The sequence below is a fragment of the Melanotaenia boesemani genome, chromosome 6, assembly GCF_017639745.1.
Source record: "Melanotaenia boesemani isolate fMelBoe1 chromosome 6, fMelBoe1.pri, whole genome shotgun sequence".
Classification (NCBI taxonomy): Eukaryota; Metazoa; Chordata; class Actinopteri; order Atheriniformes; family Melanotaeniidae; genus Melanotaenia; species Melanotaenia boesemani.
Genome location: NC_055687.1, coordinates 19,530,414 through 19,545,507, shown reverse-complemented (window position 1 = coordinate 19,545,507; position 15,094 = coordinate 19,530,414). Strand labels below are relative to the sequence as shown.

The 15,094-nt window shown below is 40.4% G+C and overlaps 1 protein-coding gene across 1 annotated transcript; it reads right to left on the bottom strand.

Moving 5' to 3' along the window:
• Nucleotides 1-995: 995 nt before the first annotated feature.
• LOC121641023 (DOMON domain-containing protein FRRS1L) lies at nt 996-7,288 on the bottom strand. The gene is made up of 5 exons (XM_041986873.1): nt 6,721-7,288; nt 6,280-6,364; nt 5,941-6,079; nt 2,116-2,362; nt 996-2,037 (listed from the first exon to the last, which is right to left on the bottom strand). The coding sequence occupies exons 1-5, from the start codon at nt 6,923-6,925 to the stop codon at nt 1,865-1,867; spliced, it is 849 nt and encodes a 282-aa protein (XP_041842807.1). The 5' UTR covers nt 6,926-7,288; the 3' UTR covers nt 996-1,864.
• Nucleotides 7,289-15,094: the final 7,806 nt, after the last annotated feature.

Below are 15,094 nucleotides of genomic sequence, written 5' to 3'. Positions count from 1 at the left end.
TGGTCATTTGAGCATTTTGTTTTACACCTGGTATGAATGTAGGGACTGAAAGTGATCTGCTCCTCTACCCTTGGCTGTAAAATAGCCCAAATAATTTCTATTATCTATTTCAGGTCTGGTGTTGTATTTGGCTGGGTCCTGAGTGATTTATGCAGTATGCTTGTAAATATTCATGGAACATTCCCCTTTCATCAAGCTTCTGTGAATCTCTGTCAAACTGTATTTTGGCATTTTTACGGGCAATTATAGTGCCATATGAATATAACTTAATCATCAAACCTTTTACACTAATGTTTTTCTGTATCCTTTTACCACCCCCATACAATGCTGTGAAGACTGAGTACACTGTGGTTCTCCTCTTCAGGTTCATGCCAAATATACTGGACCCCATCTGAGCATACAAATTGGTAATGTTCTCATCTGGCTAAAGAATTTGTAACCAATATACAAACACTGAAGTTTAACCTGTAGTTAAACTTTCCATCCCAAAGTCTTTTTTTTTTTTACAGCTATATTGTACAAGCAGAATACTGCCCAGGTATTATTCTGTGAGGAAGGCTACTGTTAGTCTGTCATAAGAAAAAAATACGCCACAAGTTAATGTTGTTGAGAGGTGTGCACTGAGTAAGGCATTTAGTGCTACTGCACAGAGGCCTGACATGCAACACTCTGATAATAATTGGGGGCAGTATGGGTCAATTGATAGAGTGGTTGTCCTGCAGCCCAAGAGTTGCCGGCTCAATCCCCAGCCAGAGAGTTCATGTCAAGGTATCCCTGAGCAAGACACTGAACCCCTAATTGCTCCTGATGAGTCATGATTGAGCGCCTTGCACACCAGCTTCCGACATCAGTGTGTGAATGTGTGTGTGAATGAATAATGGATACACAATGTAAAGCGCTTTGGGTGCCTTGATAAAGGGCTATATAAATTTAACCCATTATTAGAATATCAAAGGCCTAATCATATTGTTGTCAGTGTCAGTTATAACCACAAATTAAGGGAAAGTATTTCATAACTTTATTATAGTCCTATCCTGTGACTTTATAAGTGGCATAGTAATCTGTCAGTTCATAGGAGGATTGTGAATTACATATCTTTGTATTGTTACAGTGACAGACTGCTTCAGACATTTTTAAATATTCAGCCATTTTTAATACAGAATAAAATGCAACAATATTAATCTGGGGAAAAAGTAGTCAGTGTCTCAGCAAAGTGTTATTTTAGTCCACAGTTTGTTCCCGCTCATAGTGTTATTGCTTGTGTAGGAAATGGAAACTCATCTATCAGTCTTTCTCAGTTTGTTAGATGCCACAGTGTTCAGATAAACAAGCAGTCACTGTGGCCGAGGAAAATAAAATGGCAGATATCCACATAAACTTAGCAGGATAACGATACAGGAAGTGTGCGTGTGAGCTCTTTTATTTTGTTTTGTCCTCAGAAAACCTTTGTGTTTCAGCCAACTTCACCATGAGTCACCAGTGAACAGCATGTTTCTGAAATCATTCCCAGATTTTCTGGTGCATGCAGTGTTTCAAAGACTTGGAAGATGTATTCATTGGCATATGTAAACACTGTATTTTAAACCATTGGAGGCTATCAATAATACTGAAAATAACTGGCCTATTTTGAGCTAATACTACTTTTTATCAGACTGCTACAGTATTTTTATAATAATTTGTCAAGTTCATCCTTATGAGTAATGCACGTATATTTTATATGTTTTATATATCTAAAAGAGTCTCTTTTTGTGCAAAGTGCACAGTTACATGTAGCATCAGATAGAAATGGCAACATTTTTTTTATTGCTGCTTCATCTTGTCTTCATTCTCTCTTCTTCTCCCTTCAGTAATCTACTGTGCTTCATCATGGCGTTCCCATGAGGAGATAGAAGGTGAGAGCTACTATGAGCAGTAAGCAGAGGGGAGAGTTGAAGGTCTGATAGGCTGTGCAAGGCATGAAGACGTCCTCATACTTATAGATGCTGATCATGTGGTCGCTGACTGGAGGACTGTCAATGTCATGCCTCGTGATGGAACCTGTTAGTAAGCAGCAGAAAAAATGTCAAGGACCAAAAGCAAGGATGTCTGACTTTATACTGAAGCTTGCATACTCACCTTGAATTGCAGGTCCCCATGCAAACAGGTAATACCATGACAGGTGTAGGTCCACCAGTGTTTCCTCTCTGGGGACGTACAATGGCCTCTTGAACCGACAGGTCACCCGGTTGTTTTCAAAAATGCCTTCTTCATCTCTGGCTGGGTTCCTCTTGATCTCCTTGGCCCATTGGCCAACGTTGTAGAAGTGATGAATCCGCACACGCCCGTTATCATCATGCACACATCCCATAACATCGTCTCCTCCCTAAAGCACCAAGGATGATAAAGAAGATGCAATATATGAATACAGTGACCAGCAATCCATTTGTTCATGCAGAAGCCCCAACATTTTACACCATACACTATCACACAACGATGAGATAAAGCTTGTTTTTTGCTCTGATTTTATTTTTTTATTTCTGACCAGTGTTGACATAAAACCAGTGTATCTCCACCATGTTTCCCTTTTATATGGAGCTAAATCATGAACATTACAGTTATGAAATGCGCACATTCATCCATGATTACTGACCATTTTGTAATTACACATTTCCTCCATAGATCTAAATGCAGATGTTTAATTTTTTTTTATTTTTTTTTTTGTCTAACTTCTCCTGTCCAGCATCGTAGCAGACAGAATGATGGTCTGGCTGCTGTGTTGTGCCGAACAATTTTGCTTTGCCAAGGGAAGCTTTATAGGTATAAGGCTCCTCTTGATAATCTGATATATTTATTTATTTTTTAAATCTTATTTATTTATTTTGGGTTCTGGAATTTATGTAATCTTACTGGACCTGACCAGAGGGGACAGAAAAAAAAAGGAGTGAAGAGAAGTAAAAAGGAAAGTAGATAGAAGAAAGAGGAGACAAACACGCAACAGATAGAAAGCAACATCCCTTCAATCCAAACTAACACCAGACAACCCAACGGTACAGAAACACAACAGAGAATTTCCTATGGCTTTTACAGGAAAACAAAGCTGACAATCATCAGGAGTTCCTAAAAAAATAAACAGGACAAAAAAAACCAAACATGTATCACAACAACAACCAAAGAAAGGCAAGGCAAGTTATTTGTATAGCACAATTCAATGACAGGGTGATTCAAAGTGCTTTACAGAATACAAGAATCATAATTTAACATAAAAAAGAAAAAGGAACAAGTACCAGAAACACAAACACAGACACACACACACAAAAAAAACTAAAGTAGTTAGTGTATAAACCCACTGGACAACTCAGTGACGATGTCAGCATCCAGAGTATGAGGAATGAGGAGTGATCAGAGATTAGTGTGATCATGTAAATGTGACCACGCCTCTACAGAGGCTAGAGGCAGACTAGGGGGCCCAGCGAAGACCACCCCAGAACCCACCCCGAGGGCGGCAGAGGAAGGCCCCAGCATAAGGCCCCTGCGGTCACGGGGAACAGGGGCAGGTGAGCCTAGATCAGCAGCCACTGACCACGCTGGGCAGCAGCCATCCAGGGTAGGCAGAGCACAGGGCCCAGGGCCCCAAGAGCCTAACGAGCAGCCAGGCATTACAGTGCACGAAGGAGAGGGGTCTGGGGATTAAGTCCAGTGGGACGCAAATTTCCCCCCAGAAGGTGAGCTGCTGGCGGCAGTAGGCAATCCGTTCCCCTGGAGGCCCCCCAGAGCAAGACAGGCCAGGAGCAGCAACGCAGCCAATGAGTCATTTTAAAGGTGTTTAAACATATTTGTGACCGTTCATCTGGATTAAAGTTACTCGATAAATCAGCTCCCATTTTGAAGTTGGAATAGAGACTGAATCTACTAGCTTAGATAACAGTCTATATATTTTTGATAATAGCTTTGAGGCACTGAGATTCAACAATTCTGCTACCCAGCTGAAAAGTATATTTTTTACATATAAAAGATTTAAGCTGGTGGTATTCTAAAAACTTAGTGCTACTGATTACATATTGTGAAGTGAGTATATCGAATGACGAGGTTTCCATTTTCTGTTATATGTTTTGTTTTATTCCTTTATTTTTGCACTGAGTGAAGTTAATCATCTTTATGTTTTGAAGGATGTCAGGGTTGTTCCAGATGGATTTAAGCTTACATGAAATAAGTGAAGACCTGGTTATTTTTAGAAATTCCCATCAAGCTTTTATGCTAATGCTTTCAAACCACTTATGTACGTAGTTCTATTGCTGAGCAGATGAACGGCAGGTCAGAGATGACTAGATCCTCACAAAACGAATTTCTGACATGTAACTCATCAGCGAGCTGCTAGTTAAGAAATAATCTTATCTAGAACAGGAATGGTGAGAAGAAGAAAAGAAGGTGTATTCTCTTACTGTGGGAGACAAGAGGGTCCTGATTGCGAAAGCACAATACTCTCAGAGGAGGGCTTTCAACACAGAACATTTCTAACTGGTCCAGGACTCCCATCATGTTATTTCTCCCTCACTCATTTTTTCCCTTCATTCTCAGCCATTTTTGGGAAGGTGACACAGCTAATTTGTGTACCTGCATTTAAGTATGCTTCATCTTTTGTACTTGTCTTTTAGAACCGGCCCCTCACACCAATCTACAGCAACATCTTCTCACATGTGCCAAATCAATATTTTTACATTTCAAAGCACTTTAGATCACAAAGGAAATGCAGACAGGCACAATCTGAAATGTGTATTTAAATTCCTTTAAAAATAAAAGTTCCTATGCAACAGAAACTTTAGTCAAAATGTGACTTTTGTGTTTGAAGCGCCTGTTATCAGGTCTCACGTAGTTACAAAATCAAGAATATCGGAAATATCGGAATAAAATGAGGTTGATCTCTTTTGTTACAGCATATTAAAATGTTTGTATAAGACAAAAAATAATAATGATATAATTCCAAATCATAATGATGGATTTCTAAATAAAGAATTTGTACTAATAATGATACAAAACTCAACAAACCAGACTTTCACCTAATCTGAAATTATTTCAGTACTCTTGTATTTGGCATATAAACCTTTAAAATTAAGCATTTCTCTACATGGGATTCGTCAAATTAGGTTATATCAGAGTGGATATGAACTGTAAGCCACACAACTAAAGAGTTATTTATTATGTCAGATCATTTTATTTGTAGAGTTTAGAGGCACAGAATAAAAGCAAGGGCTACATATGTATGTTTTTTATGCTTTTAACCATATTCTGACTGTACACATCATGCATGTTGGCTGTTTTTATCATAAAATCATTTACAAAACTGTGTGTAAAGATAGTTAATTAAGTAATTGGTTCATTTTGGAAGCTATAGGTCATTGGGTTTTGTTGCAGCAAAACAGTAACAGACCGAGGGTCGCTGTGAGCTAAGCTCGGGGTTATCTGCCAGATGTGCGTTCTGAAAAGCACTTGTGTGTCAGCAGCGATACGTTTATTCTTTCCATCCATAGGTCCCATAATCCATGCAGTCCAATTAAATAATAAAGTCCTCCAACTGAGACAGACTTACTATAATAGAATATAACACAATATGTGACCACCACCGAGCTCTCCCCACCTCCTCACCCATTCCAAACACCAGTGAGTCGTGCACCCTTCAAGCTATGTGCCACACATGCTCACAGCAAAGCACCCACCTCCCAGATGCTGATGCTGCACCACCTGTGCCACCTCATGAATAATTTAAAACATACCAGTATGCTCCTACAGGTTTCTTCATTCATTCAATGCAATCTTTAAAAGCATTTGTATGTTCAATTCATTTGTAGCAAAACAATAAAGAAACTGATTATTAGGAAACAGAATCACAGAAATGTGTGTTGTATCTTACATGCCACAGAGCTGTACTAGCTGTGCCATCATTCAGAGAAGTTGAGCAATACTCACCATTTTCTTGTCAGAGGAGAAACCAACAGCCACCCAGCCGTCTGTGTCTGCACTCATCTCAAACTCCACATCTGTCCCGATGCGACGATAACTCAGAAAGTACTCACAAGTCTCTGCATCACACCCTGGCTTCCCATACCTGGACTTACACACACATATAGTAATATTCAGCTTAAAAAGCACTATGCTGCAGATTGAGATAGTTAACTTTATATTAGGGCCAGTTAAACCAGGCCAATGTCTGACTAGATTTAATCCAGTTTTAAGGAACAAAAACAAATCTGTAGAGAGTTTCTGAGTTTAGCAGCCGCTCTCTGTAGTTAGGCCAGTGTTTCTAACCGTATGCAGCCTTTGGTTACTCCACAGTCGCTGACTTTGATCTTGGCAAAAGGATCAACTGGTGGGGCAGTGGGGAACGGATAACCTGCAAGAGGCAAAATCAGTCATTCTGTTGGTTCCACACAAAACAGCTGATGCCTGTTTTCAGTCAAGGGGGCCAACTAAGGAGAGGCCATCTGTCCTGTGATTGTGAGAAAGAAAGGATGAGCAGCTACCAGCGGAGAGCTGGCCTGGGTGCTGAAAGGGTTTCTACAAAGGGGACAGGTTGGATTAAACACAATATCAGCAGCTTATGTTCTGTCTGTACAAAGAAATTATATTTATTGTTCTCTTCTCTTCTGAGCCTCATATGCTGCATGTTGTTTATTTATCTTTGTGTAAACGATATGTAAACAGCGTCCACTAGCCCTGAATCTCCTGTGAAGTGATCCACAGACTTACCGTCATCAGACAGATATCTGGATTCAAGAAACTCAGAGGCGAATGTGCTGTAGGAGTCCTTGTGAGGCTCCTGATGGCCCGGCTCTCCATGCTCTCCATGGCCGGTCCGGAGCGCTCCTTCATCGGTGGGGCTCGACGCGACCCTCCACCATCCAGTCTGAATGAGCAGCACCGACAGCTGCACGAGCCTCCGCACGAAAAGCATGGCAAATAGCTAATAAAGCAAGCAGCTATTTAAACGACTAGAGAGAATGAGACTGGGGCTGGATCCTCATTACTGTTTGAATTTCTGATTCTTCGCAGGTATCCATTGCAGATTCACAAAATCATCACCGCATCCGTGTTTGTGTGCTCGCAGGGATGCGAGGGGATGCCGCGCTGCGCACACTGTGATGATGACGAGGCTAATCCGACTCAAAATTACCCAGATTTATTATTTTACCATCTAATACATACACACAGCCATAATCCTCAGCAAAACCAAAAGCTGGATGGCATTAATCTTTACCTATTTCTCGATTAGATAAATGGTTTCGCCCAGCAGCCTGTCCTCTCCGTCCTCACAGTCAATCACCGTTTCAGCCAATCAGAAGGCGCAACGTGCTGTTATCAGAACAGATCAATTGAATACTTTCACAACAGTGCTTCTGCATGTGTATTTGGAGTGAAAAATAGGCTGTTATAATTTAGAATAAACTCCATATTATGGAGATAAAGATCAGGGTTATTTTGTACCCTTATCACTTCAGCAGTAAAAAAAAATATTAAGTAAGTATTTAAAAAAAAATGCTGAATTACACTAGGTCTAAATATATCAGGTTAATAAAATGTCCATTGCATGACACAAGCGTCTTCATGTTAGTTTTATTAATTTTTCTTTATTTTCTTGAATCGAAAGAAAGAAAGAAAGAAAGAAAGAAAGAAAGAAAGAAAGAATCCCTCGGACCCATTTAAACCCAATAGATAGTGTGGGGTAAATAATGTGAATGGATAAATATTCTATATCTAAATATCTCTTCTGGTCTTCTTTTATGTAATACAACTTTCTGCCACTTGGTGGCGACATTAATCCACGGTTTAAATTTGTTTCACAGACGCATAGACACAACATTTGTAAGGATGAGCAAATCCTGCAAAACAAAAATAGTTTATTTGTTCTCCCTCAGATACTTCATGAACAGGTCCATGTTTTTTACAATGAAAAACTGTAACTACGCTGTTTAATTATTAGAATAAAACATAAATATACTCTACAATGTTATACTGTTTTTCAAAATCAATATTTACCATTATGCACACTAGAGAAATAAGGTCTACAGATTGTTGTTAAATAACAAAATTCACATAGACTGTTTAATTACACAATACAAAAGGTTAGTAGTTTAATGACATTTTATATTAGGACATAAATCAAGTAATATTCACAATTTTTTTTTTTTTTTTTTGGAACAATAGTTGAGGATCATACAAATACGACAAGGAAACTGTGCTGTTCATGGGTGTTTCCTGCAGGTGATGCTGATGTTTCACTCTATGAAGACTAAAAAGACAGCAGTGACAGTCACAGAGTTTTGACCCATAATCATCAAAACAAGCAAACACACAGTTAGGCAGCATAATGATAAACATGCTAGAATATCAACACAAAGTGGCATCAGTTTGATATGAAAGTTAAGCACCAACACCTATTAACCACACTTGGTGCTCCATGTATGCATGCTCTAAGTCCTATCTCTCATTTTATGCTGGTTGCATGTCTAAAGAGCCACACTTGTGTGTAATGCAGACGAGTCAAAATACGTGTGTACACATACAAGAGTGTGTGTGACCTTTAACCTTTCTGCTCTTCACACAGCCTCTCTGTGCAGACACAAATCAACCTGATCAATCGCCTCTCTTGGTCTCGATCCACCCAATTATCCTGTGTTTATCCTCTTATTATTTCCACCAGTCCTCTCTCTCTCCGTACCAATTACCATTCCGTGTAGGGGGCAATGTTAGCTGGGTAATGAGGGACTCTGGGCGTACCAATCTTAGCTTAATAGCCTTAAAGGGCCACTCATTATCACAAACACTCACTCTGTCTTACACACACACATACACACACTCACATATCTACACACACCTATCCCCGTACATCATGCCACAGAGAGAGAAAGATAGAGTGACAGAAAGAGAGAATGAGTGAGGGATTTGATAGAAGCAATAGGAAAGAGAAGAAGAATGAGAGAAGAGAAGAAGCTGATGTGTGTGTGGTGTGGTGTGGAGTGTGTATGTGTGTGTTGGGTGGGGGGTGGCTGGTAAATGTCATCGACGTGTCTCTTGGGCCTGAGAGACGAGTTAGTGACAGCAGAACAATGGATGCTGGATCCATTGAGAAACACAGCTGCTGTGAGTGCATGCTTGGATCTGTCACCCGCTTAGCCATCAAGCAGCACATGTAAAAACACAGTTTAACACGTATGTGACACACACTCATGGAAAAATGTATGACTGGTCTCTTGTGCAGTTGTGCTATGCAAAAAACACAAGGTAAGCCCTGGATGTTATGGGGGATCAGCTGCAATATGGATGGCTTAGTCAGAACTGTCAGTCAATAAGAGCTTCTGTAGACTGAAAACTGGCCAAAGAGTACTAAGCTCTTGTCCCAACACGTCTCCTTCTCTTCCCTCTGTCAACCTATTGCACAAATCAATGCACCAAAGCAAAACAAAAGAATCTGATCTGACTTATGTTTGAGTTGCCTAAGGCTGAGATAATGTAAAGCACATCCAACGTGCCAGAGAGAAACGTGTTTATTCTTTAGTCTTCCCAGTTAAGCTGCAGTTTTTTTCTCTCTCATGTTATCATCTATAGAACTAAGCATCTATTTCCCCCAGAAATATTCTCAGAAATATCAGATGTTAATTGTTTAAGCTGGACATGGACACTGTGGCTCTACTCAGGGTCAGACACCCCAAAGCCAGGTCTGAGCCCTGGCTGAATAATGAGACTCGTGCTGTGAGGTGTGAGTGCTGCAGGGCTGAGTGGAAATGGCAAAAAAATCTCTTTTCAAATTTTGAGAGATTGTTGGGGTTTATATCAGTCCACTGTTAAAGAAGCTAAAAGGAAGTATTTTGCTAATATCATCCTCTCTGTCACTACCTCAAGTATTGTTTAAGTCAATTGAGACTATTCTTAATCCCCCTCAAGCTCCCTGTTTTGAGCCCTCTTTTGAAATGTGTGAACAGTTTTTGTGCTTTTTTATTGAAAAGGTAGCCTCATCAAGGACACAGATTATGCCAGATACATCTGACCCCTCAGCTACGTCTATGTGCTCTGCTGTTTTCCACCAGTTTGAGCATGTCACTCTAGCTCAGCTACAGGAAGTGGTAGTTCACCTGAAGCCCTCAGGTTCACCTCATGATGTTGTTCCCCCATGCCCTTTGAAAGAGCTTTTCTACATCAATTTTAACCATTATTAATGGCAGTCTAACCTCAGGAGTGGTTCCCCAAAATTTTAAACATGCGGTTGTGCAGCCACTTCTCAAAAAAACCTGGGCTGGATGCAAATGTTCTTGCAAACTTTGGGCCAATTTCCAAATTGTTTTTTTTAGATCTAAAGCCTTGAAAAGTATAATTTATAATCAAATAATTCCACACCTAAATGAGCACAATGTTCTTGAGATTTTTCAATCTGGTTTTAAAGCAATGCACAATACTGAATCAGTACTTTTAAGAGTTTTCATTAATATTCTTCTATCCTGTGATTATGGTGTGTGGTTCTTATTTTACTGGATTTAACTGCTGCCTTTGAAACTGTTTTCAATCTCACATTTGGGACATTGGCTCGGCATAAAAGATAAAAAAAAAAAAATAAAACCAAATGAGATGTTGACATTTTGATCTGATTTCAGTTTTATTTTATTTTATTTTATTTAACTATATTTCAAATTTTTATGGTATTTGTATGCTATTTTTTTTAAAATAAGATGTTATTTTCATGTTGTTGCACTTTGTTTCAACTACCTGTTGATTTTAAAGTGAGTTATAAATAAAGTTGCAGTTGCAGTAAACTACATATAAAACTTGTCAAATATTAATGAAAACATCACAAACTATCATTTAAAGCTAAAGATGAGATGATGTGAAGAGACTTATGCATCTGTGAAAGATTCTTTACTCAAACAGTTCAATAATAATGTTTCTCATCATAAAACTAAAAACAGGAGGATTTACCTTAAATTAAATTATTTAACATTTTAGTTGTTGGATATGGAAATTAAAAGATTATCATCTTTAGCTACAATGTGCCAAAAAAGAAGATGCACCATGAGGCTTCAGAGTACATTTCAAAAGCCAACATCTGTGATGGCATTTGAACCAACAGCAACAAAATCTCTCACTTTTATCAGCATGTAATAAAGGCTGTGATCCTTCATTTTCTATCCACCTGCTAAAGTTGTCCTCTCTGTTTAGGGATGTTATAGATTACATATGCATTTTGAGCTGAAAAGTTTAATTTTCTTCAATTGTCCACTGAAAACAATTTAAAAATTTCATAGGGCAAAATGTAACATCCCATTCAAGCTTAAATGAAACCTGAAATTCTAATATATAAATCCTGCATTACAAGCTTAATGATGAATGAAACAGAAGCAGCAGCAGTGGCTGAAATTCTTTGCAAGGAATTGCTGGAGACCATCAAGACAAAACTGACAAATAGACTCTTGATGCATCCTGATCACGCCATCATGTGACACCAAGGACTGCTGCCTTGTCAAAAACAATGAACAATTATTTTATTATATTTTATGATATTATTTATTTCCTGGTTTATTTTTTCGTACTTTATGTGTTGCTTTGTCCATTTATGTACAGCACTTTGTTTCAGCTGTGGTTGTTTTAAAGGGCTATATAAATAAAGTTGAGTTGAGTTGAGTTGTCCCAACTGGAAAATGACATTGTCTGGCTTCTCCTCTAGATCAGTGTTCATGCATTGGTACGGTCTTCTATACTTTTTAAAATGTCCTTTTTGAGTCAGTATTAGATTAAAACACCCACCTACTTTAACTACATCAATTTCTATCAACTGTACCTGTAACAAAGTCACTTTACTAAAAGATGAACCAGTTTTTTTCTTTTGTTTTTAGTTATTTATTTATTTTTTACCGTGGTCTTTCCCTGGGATTAGTTAGCATCCATCCTCCTGTCGATTCCTCTATTCTTGTACTCTTTGGTGATTCATACTTTGTGTTGCAGAATTGCAGATATTGGATATTCCCTTCTATAGCAGCAGAGGAAAAGCTGTAGATTTCTTATTTTGTCATCGAAACTTAACATCATTCTCTCATTCTGTATTCGACAGAAGTGAGATCGCTTATCGACTCAACCCTGCCTATAACAGCAAGCTATTACCTCTCCCTCCAACTCTCTCACACACACAAACAGTCATAAACCAGGTCTGTGATCTAGCTACAGGCCTCCCTAACCACAGGGATTCATTTAGGAGTTGTCAGAAATCACTTTACTCACAGTAAGCACTATTGGCATGTTCTTCTGTCTGCAGAGCAAATGCACCCCTCCACCTTCACACAAATGTCTACCAGTGAATGGTGACCACAGGGTAATCCTCTGTATCCGTGGGGATATGAGCATACCCTTTTTTCTCTTATTTGCATACATAGTTTGGTTTGTGCTGTTTGCCTGTTGGGGTCTCTGTGTACACCGAAGGCCGAAGGGATCCATTGTGCTGATGAAATGTTTGCTTTAGCAATAAGGAGGCACAGATGAGGCATCGATCAGTGCTCATTAAACACCTCCAACTGGGGTGACACACACATTCATATTCATACACTGGCACAGCTGACAAACAGAAAATTTATTTGAGCATCGTTCCAGCCACTCACACATTAGTACCCTCCTGTCAAGTGACTCTCAAAGCTTGTATTGACAGCTGACTTAAAACACTTGTTGTCGGTAGAGTTATCCATTAAGCTGTAACATGACTCTCTCCATATAGACATCCCGACCAGCCAGGGCCTTAAGCAGTGATTATAGTGTTGGGTAGTGGGAGCTGGGGGCTGTACTGTCATTAGTCCGGTTAATCAGAGCCCTGCTCCAGGTTAAGCTCCGCTGCCTCAAGAGAGAGGCTGATGAGCTGAGAGCCGTGCCCAGCCTACAGTTCTTGGGTTTGGGCTCCAGCGGCTCTCCTGGCCCCTGCCTGCTCCAGTCAGTAATCTATAACTCTTCCCTGGAGCAAAGCGAGGAGGCTCAGCCTCTGACAACACTGACACACGATGCATGGTAATGAGACACACAGAGAATGACACGCTGTCACACACACCTGTTCACACACACCCACACTTACCACTGATGCAGTGTTGGGAATCATCGCTGACTTTTTGCACTTGTTCAGCTTGGCTTTTCAGAGCAGTATCTTCTGTTCACTAACAGTCAAAAACCAAGCAGCCAGCAGTGACCTTGTCATAAGAACTGATGAGATTCAACATCTAAATGCTTAACTACCCCTGCTGTGGAGTGCAGTAATAACCAGCTCAGCAGAACGCGTACATAATGACCACAGGGACTGTTGGGTTTTCATACAGGAATTGCCCAAGTTCTCTCACACACAGACAAATTCTCTTGGGGACTAAAGGGTCTCAGAAAAGCTCTGGGGAGTAGTGTGTGAGCCTGGCCTGCCTTCGCTATCCAAGCATCCCCTGTGAGCTCATTAGCCCCAATCATAACCACTTCCCTATGTCTGCTTTACACAGTCCATCCATCGACACCTTCCCACACACAAATTGCGCTCTCCATCAGAATTGGGCAGATAGAGTGTGTGTAACAGCAGGAGCGTATGTGTGTTTAAAGGACAAAGAAGGTCAGAGAGCCCAGTAAGCCCCCCAGCATTTCCCAATGGACTCTGCAGACCTGAACAGAGCAGAGAGTGGTATGGAGTGAGGAGACAGGCAAGGGTGAAAAGTGGGGAGAAGGAGGTTAAGAAGTGGGTTTTTAGTTGATTAAGGCCACAACCAGGTTTCACTTCAAGGTTCCTATATTGCTTTTTTATGCTGTGTGACCCAGATGGGTGTTGAGGGAGACAAAGAGGAAGGAGGGGGAGGCAGCGAGAGATAAAGATAGAGGATTTTTCGTTTAAAAAAATGAGCGTATGGAGACACAGGAAAGACCCAAGAGAACCACAGAATGGGATGAGACAACAAAGAGCTCTATCATCAGTTTAGTGAATAGATCTGCCCATCTATGCTTTTTATCTCCCTCTGGTGTTTTTATTTATTTATTTATTTATTTTTGTTTTGTTTTTCACCATCTCTTCTGCTCTTAATCAGCCTTTCATTGTGCCATTAGCTGATCCTGTAGTCTTAATCAGGGGCTTGGCACAGACACCATCACTATCCGCTGCCCTTCTCACACATGCATAACCACTAAATAAACACATTTTAATGCGACACCAATCATGTCATCAACTCAATGAGCCCTCCCCTCCCTTTTGTAGCCCACATCTCAAACACAGCACAGCTCGCCCGTCCATCAGGCAGCCAACGCACTGCCAGTCTGAAAATATGTGTTCATGTGTGTGTGTTTGTGGCTTTCCCAAGGGGAGGGAAAATGATTTTAACTCAGTAACCTGAATCACCTCCTATCCGACATGCTGCATGAATACTGTATACACACTGTCTCTCTCTCTCTTATATGCATGTCAGTGAGTGTGTATTGATAATGGCCATTAGCATATTTATGATCATTGCCAGCCTCTTATTGTTTGCTCACTCCATTAATCTTCATCTGCTGCCTGCCGACTGACAGCTCAATCTAACAGGCCATCGCTGGGCACTGGGCACACACACATGGAGAAAGCAGAGTTGTACAAAAAGCATCAACAATCGAGAGGTATTGTCTCACACACCTGCAGACACAAACACACACCTAGGTATACAGCGTGATTGACATTCACCCCAGTGGGTGTAATCACAGGAGGTTATCCTCCACAGCTGCATGGGGCTGTGCTCGGCCTCTCCAGTGCAGCGCCGAGGCGTCACACCTGCAGGCTAAGAGCTCCCACTGGGCCATAGGTGGGTGATGGCACCCTTTGATCAGGGTGCACCAAGCAGGGCTTTTTATCTGCTTCTGCCTGTACACGCTGGTTTGTAGAACCTAGCCCTCCACCTGTCGTTAAGTCATTATTATGTGGTCAGACTTAATCAAGTCCACACCAGAGCAAAAACAAACACCCCCTCTGGGTAACAAAAACAAACAAACACAAAAAAAAAGTGTTTCTGCACCCAGGTCAGGCTGGAAACTGTTCCTGGTTTTGTGTGTCTGTTAAATGTGATGATGAATGAGTGCTTGTGCGCTGTGTAGGCGAATGTTAATG